General features: G+C 36.1%; 1 protein-coding gene across 3 annotated transcripts; it reads left to right on the top strand.

Annotated features, from left to right (window-relative positions):
* Positions 1-2477: 2477 nt before the first annotated feature.
* Positions 2478-13051, top strand: LOC116032089 (cation-chloride cotransporter 1-like). 3 transcript variants are annotated; one of them, XM_031274493.1, is made up of 14 exons: positions 2478-2828; positions 2920-3117; positions 5039-5188; positions 5485-5563; positions 6543-6634; positions 7095-7209; positions 7305-7405; positions 7488-7549; positions 7934-8161; positions 9005-9119; positions 10019-10213; positions 10547-10947; positions 11158-11319; positions 11663-13051. In XM_031274493.1, exons 2-14 carry the CDS (start codon positions 2930-2932, stop codon positions 12739-12741), a joined length of 2967 nt encoding a protein of 988 aa, XP_031130353.1. In that variant the 5' UTR covers positions 2478-2828; positions 2920-2929; the 3' UTR covers positions 12742-13051. The 3 variants fall into 3 exon arrangements, with proteins under 3 accessions (XP_031130353.1, XP_031130352.1, XP_031130351.1); XM_031274492.1 differs by having other exon boundaries at positions 2478-2851; XM_031274491.1 differs by having other exon boundaries at positions 2478-3117.
* Positions 13052-13718: the final 667 nt, after the last annotated feature.

The following is a 13718-nucleotide window of genomic DNA, read 5'->3' as shown; positions in this document are numbered from 1 at the left end:
AGCAAGATGTTACTGCAGAGTTTAAGCAAAAAACAATATAACAAACTACTACAAGCACAATTTTAATCGACTAGAAAATATTTTGGTATTAATATAAATAACTCAACACCAATAGTTGATATTGCAGTTAGAGAGCACCTCCTAATCTTCGAGGCCACACCCTTTAACAAATCCACAAAGAACAACTTTACATGTACAAAACTCAATGCATCTTGAATTCAGCAGCGAACGTTTCAAACTCTAGTAATTTGTCATTAAGTTTACAGCTAAATCATCAAAATTCAAGACTCTTTGAATGGCTAAATTATTGGACTCCAAGACATCTCAAATATCACACCCCCAGTCACCCCAAAGGCCATGCACCTGTGATGATATGCTTATATCCACTTTTCATACTGGTTTATGAGAATGATCCATTACTGCAATATATCTTATTTCTTAGACTTACATGGAAAAGGCATCACTATAGCTGTCATTATAACTCTTAATGCTTAATCATACAGTTATTCTTCGATTCCAAAATCACCAATTGGAGTGTGCAGATCAGGGCAAATTGTACAATGGACCAAGGTCCACCTGCATTGGACCTAGTCCAAAATGTACACATAATAAGTTAACTATGTATAACAATAGGTTAATTGTAGTTGACACATAATTTATTAACTAAAAATGCATAATATGTTAATTGCAAAGGTTACACAATACACTGAATATTGTTTTGGACCGGGTTTCACAATATAAGGTGTACCATAGTCCTTGGTATATCAATTGGCAGATCATATTGTTAAATAATGCCATCTTCTCACATGCCACACATAATTCAAAAATAGCTTTTCTATCTGTAGTTTAGATATTCTGTACTTGCAGTTGACAGTTTTTATACATGTAGCGATCATGTGTCAGCAATTATCAAAATTATTTGTTTACATGTACATAAAATGTGTTAACTGAATTTACAGAATTTTTGTATAATGTTTTGCAATGCAATATCAACCATGTTCCATGGTATAACAATTGGTAGCAATTTCACTTGGCATTCTTTAAAGCAAAGAAACAACAACTATATAAATCGGGTGCACACCGGGAAGAATAAGAAATGAATAACCTGGTTGGAGCTAAAATGAAGACGAATTGAAGTACCGGGGTTGAAGCAAGCAATGAAGCCTTGCTGAAGAAGCTCACACCACAGGCCATGGACTATTCTACGCTCTTCTTCTATGTCCGATTGTAGCTACCGTCAAGTTCCGGCAGTTTGTTGAATGGCGGCAGTGTGATTTGTTCCCGGCCAATGCTGAGAAATCCAACAGCTATTTTGGGCTGGGCTAGCGGTTGACAAAATGCATTTTAGACGCATTCGCATTTGGGCTTTAAATATTAACGCTACATTTTTTCAATTTTCTTTCTTTAACTTTTCATTTATTCAGTTTTTCATTCTCTATCTTTATATTTTTCAAATTAAAAATTTGCATACGTAAATAAATTCTCTATTTTTTTTATTTCTATTTCTCCAAAAACAAATGAATGATTTAATGCATGTTAAGCCCTTCTTAATCTAAACATGATTATATTAAGAATTATTAATCAATGAATTTGTGGTCTAGTAACATCAATGAATTTGTGGTCTAATTTAATATCAAAACATAGATAGAACTCATAGAAGTAATAAAATTACATTTCATCAAAGTATGTATGTCATTACAACTTATTTAATGTTTTAAGTGTTGCAATGATAAATAATCACTGTCTTAAAAGTAAGAGCATCAATATAAGTAGAGAGAGGGATGAAGAGCTAGGCGCCCAGCGAGCGCGCAGTGCAACCCATTTTGCTCTAACTAAAAGTAATTTCACTAATGTTTGTAGCAGGAGTTGCAAATCTCTAGGCACACAAATCAATGGTTAATATTCACTTTGCCAATACAAAATCATTCTTCAAATGCCGTATTGCGCATATAATTTATTCTAGTTAGGTGGTAAACTCTCATCAAACTCACAATCTAATTACGTAGTATTTCTTAGCTATGCTTTCTTTACCAGCTTCAAGAACATACGCAAATCGCAATAGCCCCCTCTTAGCCATTTCATGACTTGCTCCAAATCTAACTTAACAGATACATTGCGATACCATCTCACACTTGAAATGGAGCTCAAGCATCCTCATCCTCCGAATTGCAAGCTCCTAAACACTTTGTGTATTCCATCTACTAATCACATGTATTATCTCGTATCAAACTAATACAAATTGTTACATCATAAATTTATTTACAATTAACATCAACATTAAGGATAATTACCCATTCTAAAAATTATGAATTTTAACTCATATATTACTATAACTTTTTCAATGCAAAGCAAGCTAAGTCAAATTATTTCCGTAATCACTAAGTAAAACTCGCAAGATCGCAAGTCGCGGTTTTAGAACACCACCTATATATCAGGTTGGTTTTTGCTTATTTCCCGGAAAAGGAACTTCTACGCCCAACGCCGCGTGAATTCGATCCCGAAATAGAAATACCCCAGTAATTTACGGAGTAAAATGTAGAAAGCAAATTGCAGATAGGGGTCTCTCATATTTCTCCTTTCGCCCCTTGAATCTTTCTTCTTTCAAAAACAACCCCTCGCCCGCCTTTCCTTAATTCCTTTGTCTTCTTTCGCAGTCCTCCTCCTTTCAACGCCTCTCTTTCCTCACCCTCATATTTTCACCATTTTACATTCGTATACTTTTCTACCCGTCTCTCTGAACTGTCAGCTCTTTTCTTCCCATTTCTCCGTTGAATCGGATCTGATTCAACCTCTGTGGTTATGCGTTCAACAATTCATATTCAAATATAGTTCAGTTATACATAAACCTCAGGTTTTTTTTTCATTATATATATATATACAGGCAGGTTGAGTCATACGTACTGAAATGAATCGGAACAGGGAAGCGGCAATGGAGGGCGGGAGAGAAGGGAACGGAGTTGATGCCGGCGAGGAGCATGAAGGCTTTCCCCCGGCGGTTGCTTTGGGCCGGAGGAAGTACACGCCGGTGGTGGCGCACGATAACGATCCGGCGATGGTCGAGATGTCGACTGTGGATCTCGGATCTTCATCGTCTTCCTTTCCACCTCAGGATCTCAAGTACTTCCTCTGGAGATTCCATTTCTCTGTCCCTGCTGTGCAATTAAATTTTTCTTTCCAGTTCAGTAGTTTTAAGTTCACCTGCGCATAGATACAAACATTTAGAGGAAGATAATTGACAATGCAGCTCATAGACTCTGCATTCTCTCTTTAATGCCTCCCATCTAAATCTTTGGGCGAGGTTTTAGATGGGGGAGAAGGAGGTCCTATAAACAATGGAGCCTTATGCTCTCCATCAAAAGCATGAGAAGAGAGATGAGTTTAATTTAAAGTATAGTGATCAAGTTGAAGTTACTTCAAACTATGGCTCTGTGCTCATTTTTTTCCTGACTTCTTTGCTAGACAGTTGAATTTTAATTGCACTGTGATATTTTTGAACTGATAATAATGGATCTTATGACATAAGTTCCAACTGAAGATAAGCTAATATTAGCAATTAATTGTTTAAGAAGTCATAGGGAATATAGGACTTTGCTGTTTCTATACTGACTTAGGCATCTTTTGTAGAAACAACTGTAGTTCCAATTGATCTATAGGATCTTCTAATGTTGTGCTAACTATTCACTATACATTTGCAACTTGAATACTGGCTCCTGAGAAGACACTTGTCTCATTTCAGAATTTGTCCATAGAATAAATGCAACATTATCTTTTCAGGTAGTGGTTCTTTTCTGCAATTTTTTTGGAAACTTCAAGGGTGTAATTGTAGGTGCTCTGGTGAAAATAAGGTTTAAAATCTTTGTTGCCTAGGATTTTAAATATGATTTTATGCTCTCATCTAGGCTGAATTAGGTCAGAAAATAAATTTCCAGTATTTAGAGTTAAAATGAGGCTGCAATGTGCTGGAAAAAGCAGATCCAGCAAGGTTCAGGATGAATGACCGAGTTCTAACAAATCAAGGCTTAAAATGAATCTCCAACAAGTGGAAAAGTTTGGAGGATTTTTTTGGGGTTAAAGTTTTGGGGCAGTAGAGTTCCATAAGAGAGGAACATATAGCTGAGCCTATAATGACAAACTAGAGGTTGAATTATGACATTGCGTCACATTGCTGCTTTTGATAACATTTTCTTGTTTAAAATACACTGTGTGGGGTTCTTACACATGGTGCCGTAAGATAACACCATGGAAAGATGTAGGATGCACTCATTATGATTTGAGTCTATGCCATGACATGAAAACAGTGCCACTAGGATGGAATCCTTTTGATGGCAGTGTGTGTAGAAAAATCCATTAAGGGGTATAGGACATTTTGAAACTTCTTATATACTGTCATATGATGAAGTTTTAACACTTAGTAAGGTGCAAATTTACCATAATTGATCAATGCTGCAACAATTCCAAGTAGAGCACTTTAAATTAGATGAGGAAGTACAAGTATAAACTGCATCTTTCTTCAAATTGTATCCTCCCAAGAGAATTTTATATTCTCAAGATCAGGGATAAAACTCTTAACTCTTTAACTCTTTTTAGGTTAATTTACTATTTAAGATGTATACTTCTTCATCAATAACTTATGGTATTTGTCCTACGCAATTGAGCCGTAACTCCATCAACTATAAAATATAAGAATAATAATAATTTGGAAACTTCTGGAGGGAAGTTTCTTTTTAGGAATAAAGGAAGGAATACAAGAATTCATTCATGGTTTGATTTGGTTCAATAGGTTCTATACATAAATGCTGAGAAGTCATTTTTGTGATAAGTTTTTACTTTGACACTCCAATAAAGAACTATGATGTTTAAAGAGTTTTCATGTAAATAGTTTCACACTGCTGGATAATAGACACTTGAGAACGTCTGCTATACATTCATGTTAGCCACACATTTTCAGTCCCCTTTATTTCCCTATAACATTGCTGCTTATGAGATATTCTGTTTATTGTAATTTAAAGCACTATGTTATCTTGCACAATTTTGACAGGAAAATTAAAGTGAACAAGGAACCAAATTCAGCCTCCGAAGGAAGCGAAGGTTCTATACATAATCATGTTGGTGTGAATGGGCCCCAGACAGAATCAAAGTTAGAGTTGTTTGGATTTGATTCTCTTGTCAATATTCTTGGTCTTAAGAGGTATGAGATGAATTATTCACACCTGATTCTGTTCATTATCATTCTATTTCATCTCTTTTCCATATGAAAAACCTTTGTCTTGTGTTAAATCTGTATGCTATATTGCTATTTCTTCTCTTTTGTTTGTTTGAATTTTTTTGTTTTGAATAATCTTATGTTAAAGCTGACATTTCTGAAGGTTTCTTGACATTTGATATTTATGCTCTATAAATGTTTTCCACCCTTTCAAGGTCATTATGATTTAAGATTTTAGAATTTGGTGCTTGTAAATATTTTTATGAGTATTTTGGTTCCAGTATGATAGGGGATCAAATGCCAGCCCCCTCAAGTCCCAGAGATGGTGATGATGTGACTATCGCAGTTGGGCACCATCAGGTACTGATTGGATTTATGATTGTGCTATTTCTATTTTCTAGTATGTTACTGGGGTTTTAATTGTATTTATTCTCTATATAATGTTTCATTCATAGTTCTCCTTCAAGTATCCATTTTATAATTCCTGACATCCTTGTCATTATCTTTTCATTTTTTGGGGAACAGTTGTTAGAATATATTGTAGCTTGTGAAATGTTTGAATAACGATGACATACAAGAGGGTGGGTAGGATTAATGATCTAATGTAACTCTGGTGAGAGTTGTTAGGTTTGTGTGGTATGAAAGTGGGCTTTAAGATTGATAGAGGGATTCAATTTAGTTCATTACAAAACACTCTAGAGAAGAACTATGAGGCTGTTCTTGAGGCTAGCTTACTTCCATGGACTGTAACTTTTGGCTGCACTGAACTGTGGATCGAAGAAATGTAAAACATTCTGGCATCATTCAAAGAACACCATTTTTTTTTGGCTCCATGCTACTTGGAAGAATTTCAATTTGCTGGAGATATCATATGGTCACTATATAATGATTTAGGGATGACTATATATTCCTTAATGGAACACTTCAAGGTCTGACTAATTTTTCCTATTAAGTATTCTAGAGAAGTATACACCTAAAAAGGCATTACTTTAAATTTTTAAAATTGTCTGTGTGTGGGTGAAAATATTACTTCAAATATTTCATGGTTCTTAATGGTTCTTTGTGGGATGTTCTTACAAGCATGTTATTATTGTATGTTTTTCTATCAATATCATTCCATTGTTAAATTTTTTACGTCTGATTTTGATAGAAACATGCACAATTTATTATGTACGTGGAATGTATATTAATTGCTTCATATACATTTGCCCTTGATGTCTAGTCCTTCTGTAGTTTTGGCCATAGTAATAATACCAATTTTCATTATTATACATTTTTTGAGCTCTATGAAACTTTTGATTACCTTTTGCATGGGCATTAATGTGAATTATTCATGCAGCCTAATGTTGTCAAATTGGGAACCATGATGGGAGTTTTTGTGCCATGCCTGCAAAATATTTTAGGAATCATCTACTATATAAGATTTTCCTGGTAAGCTTGTTAACTTTCATTTGGAGTTCCAATTAGATACTGTGTGTGGTTGGAAAGTAATTTAGTAAGCCATGTGTTCCTAATATTTATACTCCCAAGACCTTTTGTGAAACTTTATAGTGTAAACTTTTCAAAATTTTGTTGTAAAGTTCATATACTAGGAAATTTGAATATACTACTCTTGTGTGGTTATGCTTAAAAGTCAAACTAAGATCAGCTTTCCTCCATACTGCTCATAGCCTCATATAGTCTTCATTATGAGATAGTCTGGTGAGAGCTGAGAAGGGTGAGAAGAAAAGAGAGTTGGGGGATAGACGATAAAATGAAGGTTAAACAACGATGGGAAGAGAGGAAAAGTATTTATAGGACTAAATTAATCTTATTTTAAACTGTGAGCTTTCTTATACTTTTACATATTTATCTATTTTCTCTTCTTTCTCCTTTTGTGGGAGAATTACAGGATTGTTGGAATGGCTGGAATTGGTGAGTCATTGTTGCTAGTTGCCTTCTGTGGATCATGTACTTTCCTGACCACAATATCATTGAGTGCTATTGCAACTAATGGTGCAATGAAGGTAAATGAATGCTCTTGATGAGATTGTCATTTGTCTGAATATCAAGGAGATGACCTTTTTCTGGTCTTGTTGCTTACTAGTTTTTGCTTTTCTAGGGAGGTGGCCCATACTATCTTATTGGTCGTGCCTTGGGTCCAGAGGTTGGTGTTAGTATTGGTCTCTGTTTTTTCCTGGGGAATGCGATTTCTGGGGCTATGTGAGTAAACGATCTTATCCTTTTCCCCATGACTGTGCTCTTAGTATATCACACTGATGTTTTATGTTTGCTTGTACTTCAGGTATGTATTGGGAGCTGTAGAGACCTTCTTAAATGCTGTGCCAGGTGCAGGGATTTTTAGAGGTAACTTTTAGCATTAGGTGCATGTATCAGTCTGGGCATTGTGGAAGATAAGGGGGCTCTATCCTGAGGATCTCACCCTATTCTTGTCCTTTGAATTATTTTACAAATTCCTAGCATTTTTTAGTTTGTTTCTGTTGCCTGATCTTGTTACTTTTAATATCTGAGATGGCCCAATGTTATCATCCGTAGAAAGGTTAGGAGTGCAGAGTGCCATCTATTGGTATCTTCTACTACAATTAGATCTATCTTCCATTTTTACCTGTTTAGTTGTGGTGTATCAAAAACTCCCATTGAGCTTGTTACTGTTTATTTGCTGGTTTGGTATAATTCTACCAAATTTGTATCCAAATCTAAACTTTATTTGCTTTCTTTGCATTTATGCAGAGTCAGTCACAACTGTTAATGGTACAGCAATTGCAGAGCCCATCACAAGACCAAGTTTGCATGACTTGCAAGTCTATGGGATTGTTGTCACTATTGTTCTGTGCTTTATAGTATTTGGAGGTGTCAAAATGATCAATCGTGTTGCACCAGCTTTCCTCATACCTGTTTTTCTCTCATTGTGCTGCATATTTCTTGGCATATTTGTGGCAAGGAAGGACCGCCCAGAAGGTTTACATTGTTCAAACCTCGTCTTTTTGTCTGAAGTTTTCTTTTGTTTCTAATAAGAAGTGCTTTGGTACTGGGCCAATTAATATATATTACTGGGAGGAGCTTGTTTGACATTGAAATCAGAATAGTTTGTTGCGCCTATTTGGGCTTTTTGCTTTTAGCAAGACTGCAAGAGGGTTGTGACCAGTTTATTGGTGGGTGCATGAGTTGTATTACTGACCATTAGAGTAAAATCCAGTAATTAGTTTCTATAGTGTGTAGCACAGTTAATCTCTTTTATCCTGAGATGTAGGAGCATGCTTGATTATGATGCAAGAATGATTTGGTTCAAGCCCATATGGATTTTTCTTTTACTCTCAAAAGTTTATTGCTTGTCAGTCTAGTGAACCTATCCAAATTCTGGTATGAGTGTGGAGTCTAACACAAGTAGGTCCACGTCCAATTTATATAAATTTTCTATTTATTTTGGAGGGTCATGTGAAGTACTTAATGCCCATTATGGACACTGGGTAAGAGGAAGGGTCTGAATGACATAGGATCTAATAATTTCAGGGGAAAATTGAAACAGCAAATATTCTGCATGAGTTATTCAAAATTTGAGTAAATGGAAAAATTCCTTTCTTTCCATATATGGGGAAGTAATTCCACTAATTTTATCTATGTGGAAAGCTAATTCAAGGATGGACCAGATGTTTACTGTGCTTAACTGTCCTTGTTTATACTGAAGGTGTTGATGTTTCCATGGCTTTCATTTATTATTATTTTTTTGCTTTTTCACATTAAATTTTATTTCCTACACACATACATGTGACAATCTGTGAACTTTCTTTGGTTATGCTACAGTTGGATTCACCGGGTTGAGTTTGGAATCTTTTAAAGATAACTGGAGTTCTGACTATCAGATGACTAACAATGCGGGAATTCCAGATCCTAATGGAAAGATATACTGGGGTTTCAAGTAAGATATACTGGAGTTCTGCTTTTCATACTTTTCTGGATATGTGGACTTAATCAGTGAACCAACAAATAATAGTTGCACACTTGCACACCACTTCTTTTCAAGTTATAAAGAATTTGAACTCATGAGCCTGCTCCCTGACTGGTTTGTCATCAATCATTTGAAAATATAAAAGTTATTCAGTATAATATCTTTGTCAACCTTCATCTTTGGACCCATAATTTTGTTCTAAAGCTTCCTACAAAACAAAAGCAAATTTAGTAGAACAGAAAATGTTCTAAATAGGAGGCAGTAGAGCACTTAAGATCCCACCATGACAGAGATTCTTTTGCATCATACTTACCGGATTCATAAATAACTTTGGTTATCCTAGATGATTTGTTCTCTTTGGTTTTTCAACTTCATTGTGATTTACTTAATTGAGACGTAAGGTGGTAAGTGAGAATTTCATTTGTTGTTGCCACCATTTAAAATTCACTCCATTCTATCTTGTATTCTAATGTCTTTCAAGGTAGGGAACTATTTTCATTAGCAAACCATGCACATATGTATTGTTTGCTTGCATGCATTAAGCATTTTGATAAATGAAGCTATTACGTGTGTTTCTTTACCAGTTTAAAGAGAGATGTAACAGTTTTTCCTTATGGGCTACTTCTAACTAAAAAGAGAATAGCAATGAGTTGACACACCTGTTTGTTCAATAATATTTTTGGGCTGATTACTCCTACTGGGATTGAAGAATATCAAATGCTCTGATATCAATTTTCTGGTTGACCACTAAATAATATCAACCTAGAATTTCAGTTATCAAAATGAGAAAACTGCAGCTAGAATTCGTCTTAATAGGTCCAACTGATCATAATGGCTTGTAATACGTATTTTTTATTTCACCTCTTCAGTGCATTGGTAGGTCTGTTTTTCCCTGCTGTGACTGGGATCATGGCAGGTTCTAATCGTTCAGCCTCACTAAGGGACACTCAGCGTTCTATTCCTATTGGAACTTTAGCTGCAACTTTGTCAACAACTGGCTTGTATTTGGTTACTGTGCTTTTCTTTGGAGCTGTTGCACACAGAGAGAAACTTTTGACTGACAGGTATTATTGTGCAAAATGTGCTTTGCTGTTTTTGGTTTTCAATAAGCAAGAAAATATGGAAATCATGGGATGAGGTAGAGGTCTTCTGTATATATAATATCATTGAGAATTGTGACATAATTTGATTATGCACAAAGCTTATCAAAATGTTTAATTAACTTGCTAAATCAAAGTCATCATTGGGCATTACACACATTGAGAGTAGTGCTTAGCTTATACTCTGTTGCTTTCTAAATTGAACATCCTAGTTTGTCTTGGCACAGGACCACAGGTTGTAAGAAGAGTTTAAAAGCATGTCTTCCACTTTAGTGTATGACTTCAGTACTTGTGCAGGTTATTAACAGCTACAGTTGCTTGGCCATTCCCCGCAATTGTTTATGTTGGCATCATCCTTTCAACCTTGGGTGCAGCTCTTCAAAGCTTAGCTGGTGCTCCACGTCTTCTTGCAGCTATAGCAAATGATGACATATTACCTGTTCTTAATTACTTCAAGGTGTCAGATGGAAATGAACCTCATGTGGCAACTCTATTCACTGCCTTCATATGTATTGGATGCGTTGTGATTGGGAATCTAGACCTTATCTCACCGACCACAACAATGTTTTATCTTCTATGCTATGCGGGTGTGAACTTATCATGCTTTCTTCTGGATCTTTTAGATGCTCCCAGCTGGCGTCCTAGGTGGAAATTTCACCATTGGAGTCTTTCTCTTGTAGGAGCATTGATTTGTATAGGTAATCCTGGGTTACCACTTACCAGTTTTTACTGTTATTTGTTACTGGATTACAGTTCCCAAAGGATAACTGATCCAAGGAGCTGTTCTAATACATGCAGCTATTTTATTTTCATTTTTGTAGCATAGTGTGTAACTTTGAGTTTTACTAATCTGAGTCTTGTTGCATTTCAAAGTATATTTATGAGTTTATCTTTTTGTTTCTCTGCAGTTATCATGTTTTTAATATCTTGGACATTCACAATTGTGGCCTTGGCCCTAGCAACCCTCATATACTATTATGTTTGCCTCATGGGAAAAGCTGGAGACTGGGGTGATGGTTTCAAGAGTGCCTATTTTCAGCTTGCCCTTCGTAGTCTACGATCTCTGGGAGGTGAGTATGCTTATCTTGAAAAGTACTTTAAATTTCTTGCCAAAGAGCCTTTGCATTTCCTTTCAAAGAGGGCTCCTTTTAAAGTTTATGGATTGTCATGATTTATATTCAACAAGACCATGGAGAGACATGTAGTTTGCATGGTGTGCACACATAATATGACAGTGTTCTCAGAATTTATGGCCAACATGTTGCATAGTCTCCTATTTAATGAAAACATTACTTGATAATAATATGGCAACATATAACTGCCATGGTTTGATGCTTTGTTATATATTTTACTCTTTAAAATTAAGATCAAGACATGTGATCTGACTTTTGAGTCACATCTAATTTTACACAGCAACCCAAGTACACCCGAAGAACTGGTACCCTATACCCCTCATATTTTGTCGTCCTTGGGGCAAGCTGCCTGAGAATGTCCCTTGCCATCCTAAGCTTGCTGACTTTGCCAACTGCATGAAGAAAAAAGGCAGGGGAATGTCTGTGTTTGTTTCTATTATGGATGGAGATTACCTTGAATGTGCCGAGGATGCTAAGACAGCTTGCAAACAGTTAAGTACCTACATCGACTACAAGCAATGTGAAGGTGTAGCGGAGATTGTTGTTGCCCCAAATATGTCTGAAGGCTTTAGAGGCATTGTTCAAACTATGGGCCTTGGAAATCTCAAGCCAAATATAGTTGTGATGCGTTATCCTGAAATTTGGCGTCGTGAGAATTTACACGAAATTCCTGCCACCTTTGTTGGGATAATAAATGATTGCATTGTTGCTAATAAAGCAGTTGTTATTGTGAAAGGCCTAGATGAGTGGCCTAACGAGTATCAAAGACAGTATGGTACTATCGATTTGTATTGGATTGTGAGAGATGGCGGTCTTATGCTTCTTCTTTCACAGCTCCTCCTCACCAAAGCAAGCTTCGAGGGCTGTAAGATTCAGGTTTTCTGCATTGCAGAGGAAGATTCTAACGCTGAGGAACTGAAAACTGATGTAAAGAAATTCCTTTACGATCTCCGCATGCAAGCTGAAGTGATTGTCATTTCAATGAAGTCATGGGAAACCCATGGCGAGCAGCAAGAATCAACCGAGGCATTTAGTGGCGCCCAGCAGAGGATCGCCAATTACTTGGGAGAGATGAAGGAAAAAGCTCAGAGAGAAGGGACTCCTTTGATGGCTGACGGAAAGCGTGTTATTGTCAACGATCAACAGGTGGAGAAGTTCCTTTACACGACTTTGAAGCTCAACTCAACAATACTGAACTACTCTAGAATGGCTGCCGTGGTGCTTGTTAGTCTGCCTGCTCCACCTCTCAGTCATCCATCATACTTCTATATGGAGTATATGGACCTGTTGGTCGAAAATGTGCCTAGGTTGTTGATAGTCCGAGGATACCACAGAGATGTCGTTACATTGTTCTCATAGATTCCTATGATCCAGACTTCCAGTACATGATGTTGATGAAGACTCCTTTTCTTCTACCCCTTCGGTTCATAGTTCTTTTCTTTGGTCCACTTTTATGGGGGTGTAAAATTGTAGTAGTAGTTTACATAATTACGTGCCATTCATTGATCTCTCTTCAATGCCGCTTGTCATAGAAAATTTTGCTAATATTGGAATGAATTTTAAGCTGATTCAGGAAATTAGTTCATTTCATTTAATATTATTATTTTTGCCCCAAACTTTTTTATTTTTATATGAGGAAAAAGAAGACAATTGAGCTTTGATTCTTATATTTGAACCTTTTTGGTCGAATTTGTCCTTTATGATTTTTTTTTTGGTATGATTTATTTTTCTTGTGTGGATATATCCAAGCAATCCTTGGGTGCGTAGGAACGGGATTAATTGGGTTCGCTAGAAGAGGTAGTTTCTCGTGTTTAGCTTAATGGAAACAAAAATGGTGTGCGGTTGTAAGGGTATTGGGGTGACCGGAGCGGGAACGGCGGTGGTGGTGACCGTATGCTCAGAGGAACGAGTCGACATCAGTGATTTTTGAGAAAAGCTAAACAAACACCTATCACTATCTGATACCAGATTAGAGATAGAATATCAAAACCTTCAATTGAATTACACCAGATTAGAGATAGAATATTAAAACCTTCAATTGAATTACAAAGAGAGAGAGAGAGTCCTATATGAAAGTAATTACATGACTCTCTTATTCTATAGGACATATTCAATTGATTAATCTATAACCACATAAATATAAACCATACAATATAAACTAATAATACTATTACTAACAGTTTGTAAGCTAGTTTACTTCGTGTACGTCATTGAGTGGTAGCAACAAATTTATCTAATCACCCAAAAGAGAGAAAAATACGGAGTAAAAAATAAAGGAGGACAAATTACTACAAGAAAAAATTTACACAAAAAAAGTCATGCAAGTATTTAACGGC

The sequence above is a fragment of the Ipomoea triloba genome, chromosome 10 (genome assembly GCF_003576645.1).
Source record: "Ipomoea triloba cultivar NCNSP0323 chromosome 10, ASM357664v1".
Classification (NCBI taxonomy): Eukaryota; Viridiplantae; Streptophyta; class Magnoliopsida; order Solanales; family Convolvulaceae; genus Ipomoea; species Ipomoea triloba.
Note: the sequence above shows the minus strand (reverse complement) of the source record. Positions and strands in the feature narration are given on the sequence as shown.

What these genes read in the sequence shown, in the direction of transcription:
- LOC116032089 (XM_031274491.1), top strand. Translation starts at nt 2,906, where the DNA reads ATGAATCGGAACAGGGAAGCGGCAATGGAGGGCGGGAGAGAAGGGAAC. An exon ending in AATGCGATTTCTGGGGCTAT is followed by an intron (nt 7,406 to 7,487) that starts GTGAGTAAACGA and finishes CTTGTACTTCAG; the next exon opens with GTATGTATTGGGAGCTGTAG. An exon ending in AAGGAAGGACCGCCCAGAAG is followed by an intron (nt 8,162 to 9,004) that starts GTTTACATTGTT and finishes GTTATGCTACAG; the next exon opens with TTGGATTCACCGGGTTGAGT.